At 50.6% G+C, this 16,533-nt stretch overlaps 1 protein-coding gene across 1 annotated transcript in view; it reads right to left on the bottom strand.

Annotated features, from left to right (window-relative positions):
• thbs3a (thrombospondin 3a) overlaps positions 1–12,830 on the bottom strand; it is a 29,329-nt gene extending 16,499 nt beyond the window's left edge. The window contains exons 1-6 of the mRNA XM_088620569.1: positions 12,275–12,830; positions 2,885–3,091; positions 1,526–1,779; positions 1,118–1,220; positions 932–958; positions 228–310 (exon numbers count right to left, since the gene is read on the bottom strand). Of these exons, the coding sequence (XP_088476695.1) occupies positions 228–310; positions 932–958; positions 1,118–1,220; positions 1,526–1,779; positions 2,885–3,091; positions 12,275–12,365 (765 nt within the window). The 5' untranslated portion in view covers positions 12,366–12,830. The remainder of the gene's footprint in view (positions 1–227; positions 311–931; positions 959–1,117; positions 1,221–1,525; positions 1,780–2,884; positions 3,092–12,274) is intronic.
• Positions 12,831–16,533: the final 3,703 nt, after the last annotated feature.

Raw genomic sequence — 16,533 nt, 5'->3', positions numbered from 1 at the left:
GTAAAATGCTGAACCTTATTTAGCTCCCTCTGTCTCTTGAGTGTCCCCAGACTGTCCTCTAGTGAATTAAAACAGTGTTAAAACTCCAAATCTAACTGCTCTGGTACACCATCCACAATAATATGCAGTTGCACATACAGTAAAGTCAAAGACAGCTTAATTCTGCCCAGCATAGTCAAGATACTTCACCCCCCCATTTCTCCTCTAATCCCCTCCCTCTCACAGACCTGCTCTCGGATGTCCTCTCTCAGTTCTCCCAGGATCTGGTTGAAGAGGACGAGCTGACCAATCAGAGCCTTCGTGTGGTCACCTGACAGGAAGCAAAGCCCAGGCAACGCCAGGTTAATGTTCATCGCTCTCAAAAGATTTATAATGACCCTTGGTGGACCCATTTCTAAACAAAACTCTTTCAGGGGCTCAAGACAAAAACAGGTTCACTGAGGACAGTATTTATTCAGTCGAATTTAAAGAGTTTCGCTGTCCACTCTGCAGTGGGTCCTGTGGCACTCATTGTGTTAAAGATGGCAGGTAGATAAAATAATTTGCAAAAAATAATTTCATCCCAGTTGCAATGATATTCCAGGGACTGGGATTATCCCGCTTCTCGTATAAGTGGGTTCTCTGAAAGGTCACTTTTTCTAATGGTCCAATGGATTGAGGTGCAAAGATAATTCCCAGCAGGTTCATGGTTCATATCCCAACTGTGTTTACATAAACTTGAAGACACGTGTGGAATAGCTTTTAAAATTGAGCCCATTTCTTTACACAAAGGGTTTTATGGAACAAGCTGCCCCACCATGTTGTTCAATCCAATACCCCATCTTCTTTCACAAACTAGCAGGATGAGTTCAATTAACTACCAAATAGGCTAGATGGGCTGAACGTCTCCTCTCATTTGTGACTATTCTGTGAATGAAGAGTGAGAACTCACCCAGGATCGTGTTCAGAGCACCGTTCACTGCAGACAGAGAGAAAACAGCATCATGTCATCAACATCATCAAGCATCATTCTTAATTGCAAATCTCTAAGAAGCACAAGTTCATCACTGCCCATCCCAGCTCTGGGCAGGGAAAAAGAGAACAAGGTGGGGAGTGGGAAAGAGAGACACTGCTGTACCTGTATTGTACAGTGAGGAATCTCCTTGGAACGGACAGTCAGTCAGGACCCCAACCTTGGCCACTGTGCCCCCCAAGGCCAACTTCAGAGACTCCACTGAACCCTGTGAACAAACACCCATCTTGTCACCCACCCCAAAGAGCGGTACAGCTTGCTTCACAACCTGCAGAGACTGGCCTCTCAGCCCGGTTTTGCTTTCTAACACACCTCTCAGTGAAAATAAGTCAAGCAAAGCCTGGCTACAGGCTCGATTTCTTTTCTCGTTCATAGCTTCCGAGATGTATACCTAGGAAGCACATACCGTACTGTCTCCAAAGCCTTTGAAAGCTGGCCTGACCAATCGGAGCTCGGATAAGTCCCAGCTCTGATTGGTTGACAGGCCGTCCAATGACGATGAGCCTCCCCCACCTGCAGCCTGGCGTAGGCCTTGAACCCGGTGCGGATCTCCACTGAGTCCGCCTCGGCCGGCAGCTTGACCAGTCCGGGCAGGCCCTGGCTGGAGTCGGCCAGCCGGCAGTCCACGTACATCTCCAAGGCCAGGTTGTCGCGCCGCAGCCCCCCCACGCGCAGGATGAGCGAGTGGGTGCGCCCGTCGACCAGGTTGGCGTTCTGCAGGTTGACCGTGTGGAGCTTGCCGTCCTCCCGGATGTAGCGCACCAGAGCTGGAAGGAGACTGGAGTCAGTGCGCTGAGCGAGCCTTCTCGGATAACAAGAGGGGCGAGACATCCGTACCGGGCTGGCTGAAGTCCCACCCTCATGGGGTTCCTGATGCCTGATTCCTGATGCCTGACCCCATGAGAAGAGCAGGCACTCCAGTCACGGTCCTGCCCTGAGGCCGAACCCGCGGCTCCTGAAGTCAACGACGCAGCAGCCCCCCCGCGGCCCCTACGGGCCGTCCTTGCGCCTGGCGTCCAGCGGGGGTCCTCCCGCCGGCCCCTTACTGTTCGCCCACTAGTCCAGGCAGAAGCCACTGGCTCCTTCTGAGGCTCCGACTCCGGCTTCCGCGGCTGGCTCCAGTCTTCTCTCGGGTCCCTGCCCGGCGTTCCGAGCGCGTGCGGGTTCCCGGAGCCCGAAGGCTCCTCTGACAGCCAGGGGCCACGCCTCGCGGTCTTTCCCTTTCGCCCGTGCTTCCCACGGAACGCCATGTCATTATTGCCACTCCTGATACCCAGACCAAACAGATGCGACCGCGCAGTGCCTCCCTTTCACTGACCCTGCTGCCCCAGGGGAGACTGGCAGACAGAAATGGAGACCAACCTCTTCGTGGTGTGGGATAGGTGTTCGGCCAAAGATCACGGGCAAGCCGTGAACACTCTATCTAAAACACCTGGAGAGATGAGAGCACCTTTCCCTTCTCTGGAAGCTCATTCGACCCACGGGGATCAAGGGAAAAGACGTCCAAATCCGAAAGCCTAGTGTGCCAGTCCCAGCACCAAAACTAAGGAGAACAAAACCTCGCAGCAGGCCGGACCAGGAGAAGAAGAAGATCCTATGGGCATCTCGGCATTACCCACAATGCAAAGGGGACATGTTACCCGTTTACCCCACAACTGCAGGACCTAAGGGGAGAAATAATAAATAGAGACAGAGCTGGAAGGAGACAGCTGAGGAGAAGAAGGGGGGGAACCAGGCTGGATTTCTATCTGCGTTTATGTACAGGTTTGTAAAACATCTAGATGCTCTGCCTGCACACGCTGCTCCTTCTTTCATACGCTGTCATTCCGCCCTCCGACCAGTAGGGGTCGCCCTTTGGGCTTCGCGGTTTACCTTTGTTGATCTTGCCCATGATGGCCAGCTCCAGGTACTTGGTGTTGTCCTGTTTGTTGTACAGCCCCAGCAGCACCCCTCCCAGCTTGGGCGGCAGGCGGAAGGCGGAGACGATGTAGATGTCGCTCACCGTCCCCATCGCCGCGGCGACCTTCTCCACGGCGGCCGCGCTCTGCCTGGCGTCCTGCAGAGCCAGCAGGTCAATCACTGGAGGTGGAGACAAGGAGGGAGAGAGATGACATTGAGAAACAAAATAACAACAGCTGCCAGATCGGCCCCAGGGAGAGAGGCAGAGATGTGTGTGAGGAATTGCCTCTTTTATAAAACAAATAACTGCAATACTCCCTTGCTGTGTGGATAGGCATTCCCCCAATTCAGCCCATCGCTGGGATAGTTTTTTCAAAATCTTGTGTCTTCAACTGGCTCCGATTTCTTTTCTGGTAGCCTCCTGAGCCATAGTGTGAATGTAGGGAACGCATTCTCAAAACCTCATCTCATATTTGGAGCGTTGCAAATATTTAAGTCTGTTGTGTGCTGAACACCGTGCTGGGGTATGTCATACTAGGGTTGCTGAGCTTGCTTCTTTCTCTTAAAGAACGACACCACGTTGTTCTGTAGCACTACAGCCCTGCTGTGTTGAATACAATAGCATAGGAGATTTAAAGCCCTTGATCATGAGACAGGAGACAGGCTGTCCGTGAATTCGACTCGATTTCACTCACTGCTGAAGGGTTAAACCCTGCAAAGTTTTTAACCCTTTAACTGCAAAGACGCAGTTTTTAAACAAATTCTTCTGACCGATTTTTGACAAAAATTTTGGGAAACAATATCCATTTTTCAAAGACGTGTTCCGAGTCTCCTCTCCCGGTTGGATGCTGGGGCCGATTGCTTTTGGTGAGACTGTTGCCCTCGGCTGCCCTCAACCACTGGGCCTCAAAAATGGTTTATCATCGGCTGCAGAAGCCTGCTGTTGTCATGTTCCACGTCCCTCCACCGGAGGGCGCTCCTGCCCTTTTCCGTTGGGATTGGGTTTTGTCATTTATAATAATAATAATAATAATAATAAAAAACTTTATTTTATATAGCGCCTTTAAAGGTGGCTTCTCAAAGCGCTTTACAGGATGACAATAACAATAAATAAGAAGACTACAACAATAAATAAGAAGATTTCACAAGATAAGACACAATTATAATTACAGCAATACAACAATAACAATAGAGGAGACCGTGGAAGGTGGTATTAAGAAGAGCCGAGGGGTGAAGAATGGAACCAGTTCAGTAAAGGCTTTTCTGAAGAAGAAGGTTTTGAGTCTGGATTTGAAGGAGTTTAGAGAAGGTGACTCTCTGATATCCTTGGGCAAAGAGTTCCAGAGCTTGGGGGCATAGCAGGAGAAGGCCCTGTCGCCCATACAATGTAGACGGGCTTGGGGGACAGTAAGGAGGGCAGAATTTGAAGAGCAGAGGTTGCGAGGTGGGGAGTAGGGTGATAAAAGTTCAGACAGGTATTGAGGTGCCAAGCCATGTAAAGCCTTATAGGTGAGCATGAGGGTTTTAAAGTCTACGCGGAATTTGACCGGAAGCCAGTGCAAGGACTCCAGGACAGGAGTAATGTGAACATTTCCCAGTGTGTCTTGCTTGTGTTTTGTTGTAAAAGCCTAGCGTCTCCGCGGTTCCTGGCTCAGCACTGGGAGACGGATGGCTAGAAGCCCGCCTATCAGCGGGTCCAGGAGTGGCCCGATGGCGTCGGCTTCACCACGGCGTCCTGACCTTCTGGGTCCGGGGCTCGGAGCGCCTGGTCCCGTTATGCTTTTAGTTCTCTGTGTTCCCGGTCTCGGTCCCCCTTCCCGGGGATTTTAAATGTCTTCATCTTGGATGGATCTTCTGGCCTTTGGATTATGGACAGCGCCCTGATAACCCCTTTTTGGACCCGTTTGGACTTGGTTCCCCCCCCCTGCTGTATCTTCCCCTGATGTCCTTCTCCAGACTCTTCCGGATTATAGCGTCACCGGTCTGTAACCGAAGGTTCTCAATGCCAGCTATAAGCATGATGCAACGGTGAGAGAGAACTGAATACCACGGTAAACTTTGAGAAGAAGTGCATCCGTGCAGCTGCAGCAGGACCGTCGCGCACAGGGTCTTTAAACAACGTACTTGACGGGACTCTGCCCCGGCAGGGACACCCGTAGGTGCCGGAGAGCAGTGGAAGGGCTCAGGGCCCCTGTGAGCAGATAGACAGGCTGAATCCCTTCCCCAGACAGGCAGTGTGCTCCCTGCAGGCCCACCCAGCTGGTGCAATCAGGGCTGACGCAGTGTGCTGAGCTGAACTACAACTGCCAGTTCCGAACCGTGGATCTGCTGCAAATCTCAGCCACTGCCGGTTTGAGAAAAGCCGACGTGTCGCAACCTCAGTGGGCACACATGGCAAAAAGGAGAAAGGTTTTAATCAAGTCCACAAGAGCCCGGAGAGCAGCAGCCCCTGGGGAGCTCAGTACTTCAGGAGCACAAAGGCTGCCTTCTGTAGCTGCACCTATCTGCTTCTGCACCTCCGCTATCGCTGCCTCGCTTGCACGGCGCTGACGGCGGGGAGGAGATAGAGCCTCAGACAGAGCAGCCATTCAGGCAGAAGAGGAGAGAGAGAGAGAGGGCTGAGGCCGTCTGTGATGCCTGCAAGTCTGGGTGGAAATGGAGGTTCGAGAAAAAAGCTGTGCCAAAGAACTCGCAGGCCAGAGGAGTCTCCTGCCCCAGATCTCACAGACAGGGCGGCAGGCAGACACCCAGCCCATACAGCAGCCTGAACCCCAGCCCCCCTGGGGGGGGGGGACACAATCTCGTACTGGATTGTAGCGATCGCCACTTCCTCACCTGATGTTCGGCAGGGGGGGCACCCCAGATTTAGGGCCGCTATACCTTCAGGAGTGGGGGGAGTTGTGTGGTTGCCTAGGAAACGAAGGGAGGCTGAAAGGGGGAAACGTGGAAACGACAGGGACTGCCCTGCGCCCCTTTCATTTATGTTTGAGTTACCAGTTTCCGTTTGGGAACAGCCCTTTCGGCACATTAAAAGTGCTTTCCTTGCACTGGCGAAGTGGCGCTGGAGCTGTGGGGTGTGACGAGAAGGCTTTGGTTTAGCGCTCCAGGCCTGTGAAGAGACTGTTCCAAGCCAGTCGGGATCGGGGACGAGATGGAGAGTCCTGATCCCTCCTTCCGAAACGAAAGGGAGAGGGAAAAAGTCAGTCCAACAATGGGAGAGATCCCCCTGGTGCTCCAGGAGAAGGGGAAACAGGGAAAGGAGAGGAAGCGAGAGAGGAGGCGGGGGGAATCTTGATCTTGAACGTTTTGCCCCATCCAAACCCTTTCCAAAAAACTGTATCGGAAGTGTCAGCGCTGCTCCTGTTCTGAACATGAAAATACAGGACACGTAACGGATAAGAGGCTATCTTGCTTGTTTGGCTGTCGCTAGTTAAGCAATTTCAGAATCCCCCCTGTCCCTTTAAAGAGTCACATGGAGTCGACGTCTGCCTCATGAATTGGGAGCTAGTGCCAGACTCCCACAACTCTCGGTGTAAATCTCCTAAACTATCCCGAGTGACCCTAAACTTTATTTTTCCCTTCAGTCCCTGAATGCTCGTGGTATTGCAATTACAGCCCCTCCCACTTTCTCTCTGTCACGTTTAAAACGAAGACTTTTCCAGTCATGGCCAACTTGCTGCTTCTCTCCTCGATTTAATCCAGCCTAGTCACCGATTAATTACACGTGTAGAAGAACATGAGCCGCTCTCACCCGTCCGGCTGGAGCCGAGGACAGGATCGCTCGCTCTCACGTGCTCGCTGTGTCCAGGGCCCCGCAGCTCTTCCCAGACAGAGGGGTGACGCTGCGTAATTCACTCTGACACCTGGCTGGACATCAAAGCCCTGCTCTCCCTGTGAGAGAACAATGCCTCCAGCCCACCCTCCCTCCCAGCCATTCTCCTGCCTGTTGTCTCCAAGCCCCTCCCCCTAGAAATCAGCAGAGAGCTCGCTGGACCCTGACTTCCCCGCCTTCATCCCCTCTATTGTTCCCCCGCTGTTTTTGCCTCTGCCTGCCAGTTCTCCCCCCCCCACTAGTGAGTCAATTACATCTGAAAGGTGCCGGACGCTGGAGACTGGGCACACAGGCACAGTGCCAGCAATGGAGAAAGGGAGACCATCCGCAGAGGACGCTCAGGCCAAGTGAGAGAGAGAAGCCCAGTGTGTGATCTCCTGTCCCAGCCTGAGGAGCAGGGAGCCTGTCTCCCAGTAATGCTCCATCTGTCTACAGTATATATCAATATTTTATGATATGTCTTTGTTGTAAATGGCTGTAATATGTCTGTAGATTTGATTTTATATTTTTTGTTTTGTTTCATGTTCATTTTATTTTTCTTTGCTTTGGCAACACTGATTGTGCCCATCGGTCATGCTAATAGAGCACCTTGAATTGAATTGAATTGAATTGAGAACATGAAAACACCTACAGCGCGATAGGGTGTCAGCTGTTGCTCACCTGGGAGGTCACAGATGCTGCCCGTTAAGAGATCTTGGAGAGCAGTCTGCCCGAGCAGCAGACCAGCTCATATAACTACTGTCACTGCAGAGGCAGCATGGCTGGGAGGCAGAGATGCCGATGGTACAAAACGTTAGAGCTAGGAACTTGGGTAGACCACATTAAACACTGCACAGGGGGACTGGAAGAGCAGAGCGAGTTCACTAGTGCTCTGTCAGATTGGAGGGGGCTTGACTACTGCTGGTCGAGATCAAGTGAGGGAGAGGACTGAGTGCCAGATACGAGTGATTATGCAGCCAGGCCCTGAACAAGTCACCTGGGGCAGGTCAGTGGATCACCCTGGCCTGGGAGGCCCAGCTGTGATCTCCAGATCTTACATTGGGTGCCTGACTGAGATATCGACAAGGTCTCGCCCCAGAACTGTACTAAAGCACTGTGTGCTATGTGTACTATGGTAACCAGTTTTAAACCTCTTTGAATGGAGAGGACAGATCTACTCAGCTTTCTGGGCACTAAAGCATGCTAAAGACAGACAGAATGCAAAGCAGTACTCGAGCTGGAGGGTTCTGTAACCGAACGTTATCAAATGCGAGCAATAAGCATGGTGCAACAGTGAGAGATAACCGAATACCACGGTAGACTTTGACAAGAGGCGCGACCGTGCAGCTGCAGCAGGACCACTCAACAAGTCCCTCTCCCAACCCACTGCAGTGAAGAACTTTGCAACTATCCGCTGCTTAATTAATTGATCACCAGGAGGATCAATTTAACAATCCAGGTGCCGGTTGCACTGAAGTGCTGTAATGCCACAGCAGACTAACCTACTATGGTGGTGCCAACTGACTGATCAGACCGAACAGCCCTGCCCTACAGCAATGCTGCCAGCTAGATGATAGCATTCTATTGCAATGAGAGTTTTCCAGCACAGGGGTTATATTTGCACGACTAGCTCTCCTGGATTGTCCCGGGATTCCAGATTCTCTGTGGGACACTGGTGGGAACGATCTGGGAGTAAGGTCTCAAATCATTGGCATTTAACAATGTGTACCGTTGCCCCCAGTCCCACAACTAATGTTTTGGATTTTCACAGGAGGGTCGGGGTCTCCAGGCTTCTCCCTCCTGCACAAGAAGTGTGTTCCTGGAACACATCCAGCCCCAGCAGCAAAGTTCAGGGGGCATCTCATTTTCCTGTGGCACCGGCCCCCGTGTGAGCCACTGGAAAACAACCCAGTTTAACCCTCTTCGAACCGAGAGGCCGGATCTGCTGGTTCTCAGCTTTGTGTGCTTTTCGCCCGGCTCACTTCCTACACTGATGCGCAAAGGAAACACAGCCCACCAGCCTGAATGGGTCGCAGAGAGCACAGTATCGTAAGCGCAGGTCTCACACAACTGCACGGATCGGAACTCAGGTTTTCGGCATGGAATGGGACGCGCTGTCAAGATGAAAAGACTCTAAAGTTAGCAGGAGACATAAGATAAGATCACTTTATTGGCCATCTACCATTTCTTGCATTAGGAATGTGTCTTTTCACAGACCCCAGCTTGCTCTCCATGAGACACACAGACAGGGAGAGAAGCTTGGGGTCAGAGTGCAGGGTCAGCCATTTATACAGCACCCCTGGAGCAGTTGGGGGTTGAGGGCCTTGCTCAGGGGCCCAACAGAGTAGGATTCCTCTGCCAGCTGCAGGATTTGAACCGGCAACCTTCCAGCCACAGGCGCAGATCCTTAGCCACAGTGCCACCGCTCCGCCCCATGATATGCCCTCCCCGAGGGGTCACAGTGCCACGTGCTCAAGAAAGCCGACACTGCAGAAGTGGTGGAGCATGGAAACCCAGCTGGCCCACGGGCTTGTCCATGTCACTGTAGCGCGCTGAGCTTACAGCCCAGGTCTGCACTGTCAACAACACAAGACTCACCTACAGCACTCCTGCTCAGGATCTTACCAAGCAGATAAGACACAGCAACGGACGATGGGGCTGTTGGTGGAGAGTACACGTGTCAGTTTTGCTTCTGTTTGTTATGAAGTATGTGCCTTGCCCTGTCCCCCACCTGTGGGGATTACATCATATGAGGAAGAGGAGGAGGAGGTGGGATTCGGGATACGGAGGAGTATGGATTTATTCCTCTGGTCTCCATGTCGTCACACTTGTGACTTGACCTAAGGCCACAGGTAGGTCCCTTTTCAGGCCATAAAGGCCCATGGGAGGGATGGGGGGCAAGGGGCCCCAATTTCTCTTGCCCATCCGACACTGGAGGTGGAGGTGATGTGGTCAGCATCACGCTCCGGCCAGCCTGTTCCCCCCAGAAGGATTAACCCCCAGTACTCACTTGGAAAGCAGGCTGAGTGGACCTGTGAGCCATCTGGAAGGAATTAGAGCAAGCTCTATCGCCTGCCCCTACCTGGGATTGAACCCGGGACCTTCTGGTCAGGAGCTAGATCCCCCAGCTAAGGCCACAGTGGCTTGGAAATAATCGGGCAGATGGATCAGACTGCCGTGACTGTCCTGGGCTGGAATTGTGACATTCTGCCGTGTAGGACAAATCCTGACCCTCCCAGAGCTGATTTTCTGGATTCTCCTGACTGGTCTGCTGATGGAGGAGCACAGTACTGTATATCCTTCTCCAGGCAGCCGGACTTCAATTATGCTGAAAGGAATTTTCACAGGAAAATAATGCTGGTTTTGAACAGGGATTTTTCCAGATTCTTCGTTTTGGAAATGTTAACTCGGCTCAAGCAGTGAGCGCCTGTCGTTTTCTGGGACTTGAGCTCAGCCGTCACCCCAAAGCACACTAGTACTACAACAGGAAACCTAGCAATATCTGCCCACTCTTCACAACATACTGGCAAATCAGTACGGGGATTATGGACCCAGTGAGCTATTCACGCAAAAAGGAGACTGCTGTGTTTTCATTGTGCAGCAACATATATAGCCTCCATTGTAGCCAGGCGATAAAGAATGTGACATGAAAATCAGAAACACAGTCAAATTCTTGTGACTCACTCATCTGAGTCACAAGACCTCAATCAAGCCTGTGGTTAATAAAATGTGGTCTGATGAAAATAATTAAGCCAAAAGCTATGGTCCCTTTATGAAGTACAGGAGATAGCACAGGGCAGGTGCTAACACAATTCCTGATAAGGTTTACCCTACCTACAATAGGCCTCTGTTCAGTCACAGACAGGACGTTCACACGCTGACCAGCTGATGTTGCCCACAGCACATCTAGATAATTGCTGGGGCTCTGGGCTGGTAACTGGAAGGTTGTGGGTTCATAAACTGGGTGGGACACAAAGCACTTAATACTGATGTGTCTCACTAAGGAATCCAGAGTTTGCAAAAGATAAAGGTGGAAATTTGGGGCGGCACAGTGTCGAGGCCCTGGGTTCAATTCTGGACCTGGGGTGCTGTCTGTGGGGAGTTTGCATGTTCTCCGTGTGTTCACACAGGTTTCCTCCAGGTGCACTGGTTTCCTCCCACAGGCCAAAGACATGCCAGCAGGTTAATTGGTGTCTGGGAAAACTGGCCCTGGTGTGAGTGTGCGTGTCTGTGTGTGTCCTGTGATGGACTGGTGTCCCATCCAGGGTCTACCCCGGCCTTGTGCCTGTTGTTTGTTGGGATAGACTCCAGCAGTTTAAAAAATAAATGAAAGGATGGGGGCTGTTTGGCATGTTTAGAGCTAATTAATCTAATTAGCAGCCAGGCTGGGAGTTTGGACAAATTGTTAAATTGTTCCAGGCACCCACAACCCTTTGTGTAAAACAGCGACTCCTGTTCTGGGTTTGGGATGCGCTATTTTTCCATAAAGGCACCAGCTTTTGTTTCCCACAAAACGGGAATAAAGCCTGGAAAAGAGAATTTTCGGAGAGCCTTATAGGCAGACATCTCAGGCAGGGAAACCCTAAAGGTCTGCCGAACCGGCCCTCGACGAGGTGACCTGAGGGGATTCAGTTCGGCTGCGGCGCCTGACAGCTGCGGCAGCGCCGTGCGGCAGTGCAACATGCTGAAAATCCGTGATTCAGAGGCCGGCAGGCACACATGCCAAACAGCTGCAGTCTTCGGAGGAAACCAGATTATTTAGTCATTTCATTTCGGTGACATGTAACAGGCGGTGCTTCGAGTTTTAAACTCGTGCACTAGTTTGCCACGACGTTTATGCAGGATTTCGAGCCGGGGCTTGAAACTCTGCGTCCTTAAAGAGATTCCTGCGAAGTTAATTTTGTTTTCTTCCTTTACAAGAGGCGGGGGCGGCGGAGGAAGAGATGCAAATCCTGCGGTAGTGAATTTTTTTAAGGAGCTCGGTGGCGGCGTTGCGGAGAGAGGTGAAACGGAAAAAAAAATGCAGATGTTTGACGTTAGGGAAAATGTTTCGCCGGATAACAAGTTAGACTCTAATGAGACGTAGCGAAACAAGTTCATTCATTGTTCTAGCGCTGACCAGGCTGTGTCTAAACGAGAGAAAGTAAGACGTGCTACCGATGCCTTTTGAGGACAACGGCATTGATTGTGCGTGGGAATTTTGGAAAAGGAGACTGCACCTCAACTGCACAGACTGAAAAAGATATGTCTCGGGTTAACTTATTAATTGTAGGCCACGAAAAAGTGCAAAATCCCAGCAAGCGTTTAAATAAGGGACAATACAAAACTTCCCTAAAGAAGAACAGAAAACGATGTTAAAGAAAATACTGATATTAAAAAGAAATGTGTTTCAATAGCTGCATTAGGCGCCGGTATCAGCTATTCATGCAGTACTTTTGTGCGCGCGTGTAGATTATGGTGGGGGTTATTATTTAAAACATTCCCGAAACACGTCTTTCCCCCCTTCTTTGCTGTGGAAAAGAGCACGGGAGGCTATTTTACTGTTACGTTACCTTGCATTTCCTGCGTGTCCGAGTCACAGACGCCGGCAGTCAGCAACACCGAGACTGAAAGCAGAGCGGGCAACCAGTGGCTCGCACCCATGTCTCCCGAAATCGTGCGTGGAACTCGGCCAGTCGAAAAGAAACTCCCGGTGAGCTCTTCGAGTTGGGAATCCCCCCCTTTTTGAAGGTGCTCGCCTGACCCGCAGTCTGGGTTCAGCAATTCGCCGTCCGGGCAAGCCGATATCCTCCGTGTGTTGGAAAAAGAGAGGAATCCAGTCTTCTAGTGTCTGATCATATCGCGCGTTATTGCTACACGCTCCAGTAACGGAAAAAAAAATATCTCTCTTTTTTTTTAAAGGCGGATAGTAAAACGCGTCAATCAACGACTCGCCGTCCCATCCAGGAATTCGTAACCCTTTGTCTGCGAACTGGTTTCCTTTCCCCTCCTCCTCGGGTTGAAAAGAGCGACACGGGCTTTTCTACCTCTAGTCCCGCGCAGTCTGACCAAATGGTCTTGGAATTCTAGACCAGCTGATATCAGCCTGGAGCGGGTCGAATTGCGAAGTCTGTTTTCACTCCGCTCCGCTGGAGCGGCTCGCAAACTGTCCTGGGGACTCAGCAGCGCATGTATTCGAGAGCATTTCGGGATTCTTTGCAGCCGAGCACTCAATTGCTCAAATGTTGTTAAAAACATATTATTTTGTAATGCATTTGATCATTCGATGGCTACAGTAACACAAACAGTTATAGTTGCAAATGAGTGAGGGCGATGTGGCTCATCACGCTGGGGTGTGACATAGTGATCCAAGTATCTCTTGCACGATTTCAGGCCATGTCCTTTGACACTGCAGCTGGCCAAGCTGTTCCAGACACCTACACCTCTTACCGTAAAGTGCCTTCTGTTCTCTGTCCTCAACCTGCACTCTCAGTTTCAATATGAAGTAGAATCCTTTCTAGTTGGGCATTTTCTTTGGTACATTGAAATCTCGCCCAGGCTTCTGAGATGATGCTTTCCAATAAAGTACTAGGACTTCCCTTGTAGCCCCACTAGAAATAACTTTAAGGGCACACAACACGCTCTCCGATCCAGGTGTCAAGATTCTGAGCCCTGGTTATGCGCAACTCACAGAGCGCCACCAGGGCTCACCTGGGATGAGCCAGGCAGGGCTCAATCGTCTCTTTTGGTGCAACGAGGAGTCGAGCAAAAATCGGCTTACTTGTGTTCTCCCAGAGAAGTGAGAAAAAATGCTCCAATCAGCATTGACTCTCCTGTCAGGCTCTACTGAGGTCACTGCATAACCAAAGCTGATTGGCTCCATGGATGGGAGTGTCCAAGGAACCTGTCTGGTCCTCCAATCGGCACTGACTCTCCTATCAGACTCACCACATAAGCAAAGCTGATTGGCTCAATGGGTGGTCTTCTGAATTCCAAACTGGGAGGGCAGAAAACAAAATACACTACAAGAACCAAGAGAATTACTAGCTCAGTCAAGGGGATCTGTTAAATCCATCAGATATTTTGAATGTAAACCAGGAGACACTATTGACTTGGGTCACAAGTCACAAGTTTTACTCCTTACAACACAAATTCCACAAATTCCTGTGGGACAAACTAAAATGGGGAAGCTTGCCAGCAGGAGTCCTGTGACCCCTGACCCCTCTGTGACCCTTCCACGAACTTGCAGTTGCATGCCTTGACTCCTGCATGGTTCTGCTGTGTGCAGTCTAGGTTTTGTCCATGTAACTTTACATGGAACGTGTATCAAAGGCTAGTAAAATCATTGATTAAAGATAATCTAAGAACATCATATGACTAAAATCTTACTTTAATTTGGTTAAGAACACATTTAGTCAAATTTACTTAAAATTTAAAGTCTTGGAGAAGACTTTAAATTTACACTCATGACAGAGCAGTTGTAAGGAAAACTGGAAAGTACGGCAGAGGGCCTGAAGGACCACAACTGAAAACATATTGTAGGTCACCTTGAACTAATCAAATATTTTTTTTATAATTGATGCCATTATCTAGAAGTAGAACACTTACACCCTTTTATGCAGCTAGGCAATGTACTGGAGAAAAACAGCTGTGTCTCACTTGGGATTTGAACTCGCAACATCCTAAACACATATCCAGGCCCCTAATCACTGAGCCACAATACTGCCCTGCCCTGGCCAGATGGGACTGTCAATCAAGGGACAATAAATACCTGGGAACATCTGTGAGATACTGATCAGTTAAGCCAGTCACTTAACCAATTAACAGTACCCTGCGAATGAGTTTGGCTCCAGCTCTGAATTCTGTAAGTTAACACCACCTGCTATGTTTTTGCCTCTTGAGAAACTGGTGTTGTAAAGGTGACTTATAAAAACTGTTGCACTGGTGCTCTCCGAGACGAGGACTGGAGACTGCTGGATTTGTGATCCTGTCGTCTGGTTTGTGCACGACAGCCAGACCGACCGTGCCCAGGCGCCTGTGACGCTGCGGTGCCTGCTGGGACGCCTGGCTGGGGCGTGCTGCACCAGCTCTGCTGAACGGACCACGGCAGCCAGAGAGCTCCAGTCCGCTCCCCACACACCAGAGCAGAGTGATGAAGCCAGTTCAGAGAGGGGGGTTATGAGGAGGCCATGATGGGTAAAGACCAGGGGGGAAATCTGGACAGGACACCGGGGTGACACCCTGGGATTTTTAATGACCAAAGAGAGTCTGGACCTCGGTTTTATGTCTCATCCGAAGGAAAGGGCCTCCCCCCCCCAATTTTAATAAGCGCAATAAAGGAGCAATGCTGAAATTGCAAATGGATTTTCGACTCGGTGTGAAAATCAAGCTCCGTCTCCAAGCATCTCGATGAGTCTGCAGGCACGTGGCCACCCCGCTGCGGATGATCCTCCGAAGCGCCCACTCTCCAGCTCCACCCCCCATTCTGAGAGGTGCAGGAATCCGGGACCTTTTTTTTTTTTAAAAAAAAAAAGCAGACAGCCGCAGTAGGACAGCCCTGTACTGTCCCGCCCCGGGCAGGTGCCGAAATCCTTCACTGCATTGAATTAGAAGTTAAAGCTATGTCATTCATGGGGGCGCCTGTGCCATATTAAAGCAGAAAAAAACAACAGAGAGCAGCCCATGACATCTAGACGATACCAAGTATAGCCTAAACCCTGGCTGAGCCCCACTGCTGGCAGGGTCCCCAGGGCAGACACTGCAGAGGTGAGGGGCTCATCGATGGAAGGGCCAGTGAAAGCAGCTTCTTTTTTACAAATCCTTCTCTCTCTCAGACTCCCCCCCCCGCCCCGCCTCTCCGCCTCTGCCAGGTTAGGAAATGTTTAGCTTTGATTATGTTCAAGTCGCCCTGGCAACGGCACTTAACAAGGGCAGGTGAGAGGGGGGTTGGCCAGCGTGCGGCAAGAATCGCCCGTTGTTCAGCCCGTGCGCGCCGTCTGAAGCCGCCTCTGTTCGCGAAGGGCTTTCTGAACAGGGTTCCTGCGCACTGACACAGCGTCTGCGAGCGGGTGCCCAGGTCTGGCCCAAAATTCTGGCTCAATGTCGGAGGAAAAAGGAAAAAGTCTGAGCAAATGTCAACACAGGGCACGAGCATAAACGTTCCAAACAAGGACACCATTTGGCCCCTCTAATGTGTTTCAGTAGTTACGAGCTAATTGATCATTTATTCCAGGATCTGGCTCAACCATTTCCTGAGAAAGGCCAGGGTAGGGGCTTCAACCACATGGCTGGGCAGCTTGGTCCACACCTCCGCCACCCTTTGTGTAAAGCAATTCCTACTATACCAGGGTATTGGGGGGGGGGGGGGGGGGGGGAGAGAGAGATTGCAAACACAAATATTCTTTGAATTATTTACTCTGCTTTAAAACAACTTCCCTATCTACAATGAGGATCTGATCGAGGAAACGCGAGAATGAAAAGTTCACCCCTTCTCTTCAAAACAAATTTGCTGCCCCCCCTTTTGCTCTTTTACAACAAAACAATGACATCGTTTCTAAGATCCCCCCCCCCACCCCCCTAATGCTACACAGATTTTTCTGAGTCAGGATTTGAGAGCTGTGGAAAAATTACAACAATAATGACAACCAGGGATTTTTTTAATAGTGGAATTCTTGCCCAGATAATTCTTTGAGGTCATTAAACAGGTCCCAGGAGGCACAGTTGTTATGGAGGAGGGTTTCATTTTAACGTGAGCTGATTGCGCTGATCCAGTTCAATTTTTTTTTCCTCTCTGGTTGGATTTTTGGAGTTGTATAATCTGGACTGAACAGAG

This window comes from Lepisosteus platostomus, chromosome 26 (assembly GCF_059453375.1).
Source record: "Lepisosteus platostomus isolate fLepPlt1 chromosome 26, fLepPlt1.hap1, whole genome shotgun sequence".
In the NCBI taxonomy this organism is placed as follows: domain Eukaryota; kingdom Metazoa; phylum Chordata; class Actinopteri; order Semionotiformes; family Lepisosteidae; genus Lepisosteus; species Lepisosteus platostomus.
Note: the sequence above shows the minus strand (reverse complement) of the source record. Positions and strands in the feature narration are given on the sequence as shown.